Below are 7,500 nucleotides of genomic sequence, written 5' to 3' on the forward strand. Positions count from 1 at the left end.
TCTCTCACTGTTGTTCTCCCTCCATCTCTCTCTCTCTCTCTCTCACTGTTGTTCTCCCTCCATCTCTCTCTCTCTCAACCTCCCTCCCTCATCTCTGTCTGGTCTCTCTCACCCCTCCTCCCTCATCTCTATCCCTCTCTCTCTCATTCCTCCTCCGTCACCCTCTCTTTCTTGCCCTCCCATCTATCTCTTCTCCCTCCCCCTCTCCTCCCCCCCCTCCCTCCCCCCAGGCAGGCCTGGGCCCTGGTGGCCGTGGTGGGAGGAGGGAACGGGTCGTGTACCGAGGAGGTGCGGGAGCACGAGAACCACGACACGGGCGGGAGGGCGCTGGCCCGGAGGAACTTCACCACCCTGGACGGGGTCAGCTTCTCCGTCACCGCCTACAGCGAGTGGAGGAACGGTAGGGCGCCACCGCCACCGCCAACACTAACACACACAACACACTAACACTAACACACACAACACACCAACACTAACACCGTGTTAACACACAACACACTAACACTGACACCATGTTAACACACAACACACTAACACTAACACCGTGTTAACACACAACACACTAACACTAACACCATGTTAACACACAACACACTAACACCATGTTAACACACAACACACTAACACTGACACCATGTTAACACACAACACACTAACACTAACACCGTGTTAACACACAACACACTAACACTAACACCATGTTAACACACAACACACTAACACCATGTTAACACACAACACACTAACACTGACACCATGTTAACACACAACACACTAACACTGTGTTAACACACAACACACTAACACTAACACTGTGTTAACACACAACACACTAACACTAACACTGTGTTAACACACAACACACTAACACTAACACTGTGTTAACACACAACAAACACACCGACACACAACACACTAACACTAACTAACACTGTACACAACACACTAACACTAACTAACACCCTGTTAACACACAACACACTAACACTGACACCATGTTAACACACAACACACCAGTAACCTTAGATGGCCACTGGCGAACATAGTCGTGCTAACGTAGTAGTCATCCAGTGTAACACAAGGCAAAGCAGGGGTGCAAACTTGTCACCTTTCTGCTAAATTAGCCGTTTGTATCTCAAAATATGTAATCCATTTGAATTGTGTAGATCTGCCAAAAATATATTTTGGGTGGGGAGGGGGGGGGGTCTAAGTCTCATCCAAGTCACATGATGCGCGTCAGGGCAAGGTCAGGGCTGCCGCTACTTACACATGCATCATTGTTAGACCACCGTTAGTGCTAGCGATATCTATTTAACACCATTAGTGCTAGCGCTATCCGCCCCCTAAGGTTAGCCGCACAAAAAAAAATGGGTCACCTTTTTGTGCCATCACCAGTTTCCACCCCTGCAAAGGGTGTGGAGGGGTGTGTGTGTGTGTGTGTGTGTGTGTGTGTGTGTCCTACACAGTTGGTTAATACACCCAGGTGTTCTGTTCCTGCACCCAGGTGTTCTGTTCCTTGTGTGTCTGTGTTTGTGTCTGCGTGTGTGTGTGTTTCCGGTGTGTGTATGGGGTTGGTTCTTTGATCATTATTACAGGTTACATGTGGAGGAGGAGGAGGAGGAGGAGGAGGAGGAGGGGGATGGGGATGGGGAGGAGGAGGAGGGAGTTTTCTGCTTGTTTATAGACTAGGACATGAAAGGCATTCCTTAGTGTGTGTGGGAAGGGTAGGGTAGGGTAAGGTAAGGTAGGGTAGGGAAGGGTAGCTGGGATATTGTCCCTCTGTCACCAGGATAAACGCCAGGTCTCCAGGTGTGTGTGCGCCTGCGTGTGCCTGTGTGTGTGTATGTACAGTATGTGTGTGTGTGTATGTACAGTGTGTGTGTGTGTGTGTGTGTGTGTGTGTGTGTGTGTGTGTGTATGTATGTATGTATGTATGTATGTTAGGGCTGCACGATTAATCGATTTTAAATCGAAATCGCGATTTGAAATGATGCGATTAGCTAATCGCAAAGCCTGCGATTTGCCTGCGATTTTTTTTTTTTTTTTTTTTTTAACCTTTATTTTACCAGGAAGTCACATTGAGATTAAAACCTCTTTTGGAAATTTGATCAGCACTCATGGAATGCCTCTTGTCCAATCAAATTACTTGGTCTCTTTATGACTTTGAACCCGGCGCTCTCAGAGCGAATTTACGAACGCAGGCATAGGTTGTGTCACGACAGTCAGTCCAATTATTATGAGACTTTGGGCTAACGTAACGGAGACAATTAGACACCACTTGGCTTACTGGACGTATGATAAACGTTAGTATGTTATAATTGCGACAGGTAAGTGTACATTTTCACTATACTAACTGTACCAGCCAAGTGCATGTCGGTGCTGTTAGTCCAGCCTTAAACTTAGCTTAGCTAACTTGTAGTCTTCGAGACGGTAGCTTAGCTTAGCTACTCATGCTAACCCGGCGTTAAAGTACAGACACAGAGTTGACAGTCTCAGCAACCTGCGGGTTGGTGTTTATATAGTATAGCAGGCTTATGGATACATGGAAGTTAACTGTTCTGTTGTCAAACATGAATGTGTCCTGTATGCATAACCTCATACCATTCGTTCATACCAGCCGGCTTTAAAGACGCAGAGGTTAGCCTAGCCTAGCCTTGGGCTGAAGTATGTCACAGATTCCTAAGTCAAGGTGACGTGTGTCTGTGCTCCATAGTCAGAGACCACCATTCTATCATTCATCAGTTCGACTGTTGACCGAGTCATCTAGATGTGGTCCTTTCAGTTATAGTCACAGTGTATCCCCAAATGATCATTTTAATAGCTGGATCATCTTAGAAAGTAGCCACCTGTCTAGATGAGATATACAATTCATATCTTTTAAGTTCTCATCCTTGCATTAGAATTAGAGCAGTTAATAGTTTGATGGTATCATGTGGTAATGCTCTCTGAAAATAGGTGATAGACAGATTCATCCAATCACCTGCCAAGTATTTTTTGAAAGTACCTGCCCTTTTCCAAACAGCTTCCAATTAAGCTTTCCTAGATGGTTGTGTGAAACAAACCACCTGAGTCAGGTTAGTAATGCTCCATCACATGTTTTAATCTGAAGCTTGATTTTAAAGCAACCCAACTTTAAAGCAACCCAATGTAAGTTTAGTTCTTTCACTCGTAGCTCGGGCTGTGGGGGTGCTAGAGGAGGGAGCCTCTAAGTCCCCTGAAGACGTACAAACAAACTGCACGTTGATACGACCTTCCTTTTTTTTTTTTTTTTAAACCTTTATTTTACCAGGAAGTCACATTGAGATTAAAACCTCTTTTGGAAATTTGATCAGCACTCATGGAATGCCTCTTGTCCAATCAAATTACTTGGTCTCTTTATAACTTTGAACCCGGCGCTCTCAGAGCGAATTTACGAACGCAGGCATAGGTTGTGTCACGACAGTCAGTCCAATTATTATGAGACTTTGGGCTAACGTAACGGAGACAATTAGACACCACTTGGCTTACTGGACGTATGATAAACGTTAGTATGTTATAATTGCGACAGGTAAGTGTACAATTTCACTATACTAACTGTACCAGCCAAGTGCATGTCGGTGCTGTTAGTCCAGCCTTAAACTTAGCTTAGCTAACTTGTAGTCTTCGAGACGGTAGCTTAGCTTAGCTACTCATGCTAACCCGGCGTTAAAGTACAGACACAGAGTTGACAGTCTCAGCAACCTGCGGGTCAGGGGAGGCTGGTTCATTAAGGGCAATTGGGCAATGCCCCACCAAAGGGAGAAGAGAGAGATTTTTTTTCTATGACTTCTAGACAGTGTTGCTTCTGAATATCATAGTCCAATCAGCTAGTGTTCTGTGGCGTATATCATAGTCCAATCAGCTAGTGTTCTGTGGAGTATGTTCCAATCAGCTTCAAGTCCCGCCCCTTTCGGGGCAACTTTCACACTACGCGAAATTGCACTAGGCTGTTCTCGTAGACTTGCATGTAAAATCTATTTTGGTAACTTCAGGCCATTCGGTCATTTGTCTATGGGGTTTTGGGACATGCACCGAAAGGGGCGGGACTTGAAGCTGATTGGAACATACTCCACAGAACACTAGCTGATTGGACTATGATATACGCCACAGAACACTAGCTGATTGGACTATGATATTCAGAAGCAACACTGTCTAGAAGTCATAGAAAAAAAATCTCTCTCTTCTCCCTTTGGTGGGGCATTGTGCAATTGCCCCTAATGAACCAGCCTCCCCTGCTTGAGGATATTACAACTGGACCTATTACCGAAGTCAAACTTCGTTTGTGGTCGCAATCTCCGCGGCTGTTAGGCTGCTACTGTTGGTGTTTTGCGAAGCCAGAATACACAAACTCGACCTGAAGGTAAGAGAGTCAGCTAAGATAAAAGCTACTTCAAACATTTAGTAATATCGTCAGCATGGTACGTTTTCTATTGTCGTCTTTTAGCTTGTTTGTTTATGTATTCAGCACACGCACACACACACACACACACACACACGCACACACGCACACACGCACACACGCACACACACACACACACACACACACACACAAACACACTCACACTCACACTCACACACTCACTAGAGGGGATGAAGAGGTCTGTACAGGGGGGTAGGGGGGATGAAGAGGTCTGTACAGGGGGGTAGAGGGGATAAAGAGGTCTGTACAGGGGGGTAGAGGGGATGAAGAGGTCTGTACAGGGGGGTAGAGGGGATGGAGAGGTCTGTACAGGGGGGGTAGAGGGGATGGAGAGGTCTGTACAGGGGGGTAGGGGGGATGAGGAGGTATGTAGAGGTGGGTAGGGGGGATGAAGAGGTCTGTAGAGGTGGGTAGGGGGGATGAAGAGGTCTGTAGAGGTGGGTAGGGGGGATGAAGAGGTCTGTACAGGGGGGTAGAGGGGATGAAGAGGTCTGTACAGGGGGGTAGAGGGGATGAAGAGGTCTGTACAGGGGGGTAGAGGGGATGGAGAGGTCTGTACAGGGGGGTAGGGGGGATGAGGAGGTATGTACAGGGGGGTAGAGGGGATGAAGAGGTCTGTACAGGGGGTAGAGGGGATGAAGAGGTCTGTACAGGGGGGGTAGAGGGGATGGAGAGGTCTGTACAGGGGGTAGGGGGGATGAGGAGGTATGTACAGGGGGGTAGAGGGGATGAAGAGGTCTGTACAGGGGGGTAGGGGGGATGAGGAGGTATGTACAGGGGGGTAGAGGGGATGGAGAGGTCTGTAGAGGTGGGTAGAGGAGATGTAGAGGTGGGTAGAGGTGATGAAGAGGTCTGTAGAGGTGGGTAGAGGGTATGAAGAGGTCTGTACAGGGGGGTAGAGGGGATGAAGAGGTCTGTAGAGGTGGGTAGAGGGGATGAAGAGGTCTGTACAGGGGGGTAGAGGGGATGGCGAGGTCTGTACAGGGGGGTAGAGCTATTCTCATGCTAAAATCGACTGTAAATCCAGATTTTAAAGTTGATATTCTTCCCCGTGGAGCATGCCCCCATAACCTGTGCCCCACCCAAAATGTTTAGCACCAGCCGCCACTGCTGCGGGTTGGTGTTTATATAGTATAGCAGGCTTATGGATACATGGAAGTTAACTGTTCTGTTGTCAAACATGAATGTGTCCTGTATGCATAACCTCATACCATTCGTTCATACCAGCCGGCTTTAAAGACGCAGAGGTTAGCCTAGCCTAGCCTTGGGCTGAAGTATGTCACAGATTCCTAAGTCAAGGTGACGTGTGTCTGTGCTCCATAGTCAGAGACCACCATTCTATCATTCATCAGTTCGACTGTTGACCGAGTCATCTAGATGTGGTCCTTTCAGTTATAGTCACAGTGTATCCCCAAATGATCATTTTAATAGCTGGATCATCTTAGAAAGTAGCCACCTGTCTAGATGAGATATACAATTCATATCTTTTAAGTTCTCATCCTTGCATTAGAATTAGAGCAGTTAATAGTTTGATGGTATCATGTGGTAATGCTCTCTGAAAATAGGTGATAGACAGATTCATCCAATCACCTGCCAAGTATTTTTTGAAAGTACCTGCCCTTTTCCAAACAGCTTCCAATTAAGCTTTCCTAGATGGTTGTGTGAAACAAACCACCTGAGTCAGGTTAGTAATGCTCCATCACATGTTTTAATCTGAAGCTTGATTTTAAAGCAACCCAACTTTAAAGCAACCCAATGTAAGTTTAGTTCTTTCACTCGTAGCTCGGGCTGTGGGGGTGCTAGAGGAGGGAGCCTCTAAGTCCCCTGAAGACGTACAAACAAACTGCACGTTGATACGACCTTCCTAGCCGGAGATATGGCCACACTTTACAAAAACTCCCTTTTTTTTTTTTTTTTTGCTATTTAAAAAATAAATAATCGCAAATTAATCGCAATCGCGATATCTGTCCAAATAATCGCAATTCGATTTTTTCCCCAAATCGTGCAGCCCTAATGTATGTATGTATGTATGTATGTATGTATGTATGTATGTATGTATGTATGTATGTATGTATGTGTGTTAGCAGGCTAGCAGCAGGCTAGCAGCACGTTATGTCTGTTAGCTGCCCTTCACACACATACAGACATGCACACACTCTTTCAGGGCCATAGTGGCAGTTAGCACACACACATGCCTAGCACACACACATGCCCGTACTCTCTCAGGGCCATAGTGGCAGTTAGCACACACACATGCCCGTACTCTGTCAGGGCCATAGTGGCAGTTAACACATTTTCACTGGGCTAGGGAGCTAAAATGAATAGGGTGTATTTACGCATTCAAGCTTGAAATATGCATACTGTGGCTTCGGAAAGTATTCAGACCCCTTCACTACAGTACATGTATTCATAAAAAAATATATGGTATGATGACTGATATATATATATAGAGATATAGATGATTCACTTACTCCAGACAAATGTACTTGTTGTAAGTCGCTTTGGATAAAGGCGTCTGCTAAAATGTCAAAAATGTCTAAAAGTCTCGTATCCTCTCTCGCCTCCTCCCCTGCACTTCCAGGTTTTCCCATCTCAGGGTTCCAGGTGGATGCAGTGGACCAGGTGCTCCTCAACCTGCTGGATGACGTGCCAACCTGGCAACCCGGGGAGCAGGTGGTGGTTGCCAGTACTGACTACTCCATGCACCAGACAGAGGAGTTCACCCTGCTCCCCTGCCCTGAGTGTACCAGAAAACAGGTCCGAATCCAAGGTAAGAGAGATCTGTGTGTGTGTGGGTGTGTGTGTTGTGTGTGTTGTGTGTTGTGTGTTGTGTGTTGTGTGTGTGTGTGTGTTGTGTGTGTGTGTGTGTGTTGTGTGTGTGTGTGTTGTGTGTGTGTTATCTCCCCATCTATGGTTCGGGAGATGCTATTTTTTTTTCTATTCTGTGAATAGAAGGATCATGAGGGGTATATTTATAGGTCCTGAGTCATGGTCTATGATTTCACATGTTCTATTACTGATCCCCAGGCAGAACCAGACAGGGTCATTTAGTCTCTCCTCAT

At 46.2% G+C, this 7,500-nt stretch overlaps 1 protein-coding gene across 1 annotated transcript in view; it reads left to right on the forward strand.

The window, feature by feature from the left end:
• Positions 1-230: 230 nt before the first annotated feature.
• The window catches only part of LOC308175366 (cell surface hyaluronidase-like), a gene marked incomplete at both ends in the record, with an annotated part of 16,871 nt that continues 9,601 nt past the window's right edge, over positions 231-7,500 (forward strand). Inside the window, 2 exon segments of the mRNA XM_080551042.1 lie at positions 231-400; positions 7,020-7,208. Of these exon segments, the coding sequence (XP_080407168.1) occupies positions 231-400; positions 7,020-7,208 (359 nt within the window).

This window comes from Nansenia antarctica (genome assembly GCF_963989245.1).
Source record: "Nansenia antarctica genome assembly, contig: SCAFFOLD_770, whole genome shotgun sequence".
Taxonomy (NCBI): domain Eukaryota; kingdom Metazoa; phylum Chordata; class Actinopteri; order Argentiniformes; family Microstomatidae; genus Nansenia; species Nansenia antarctica.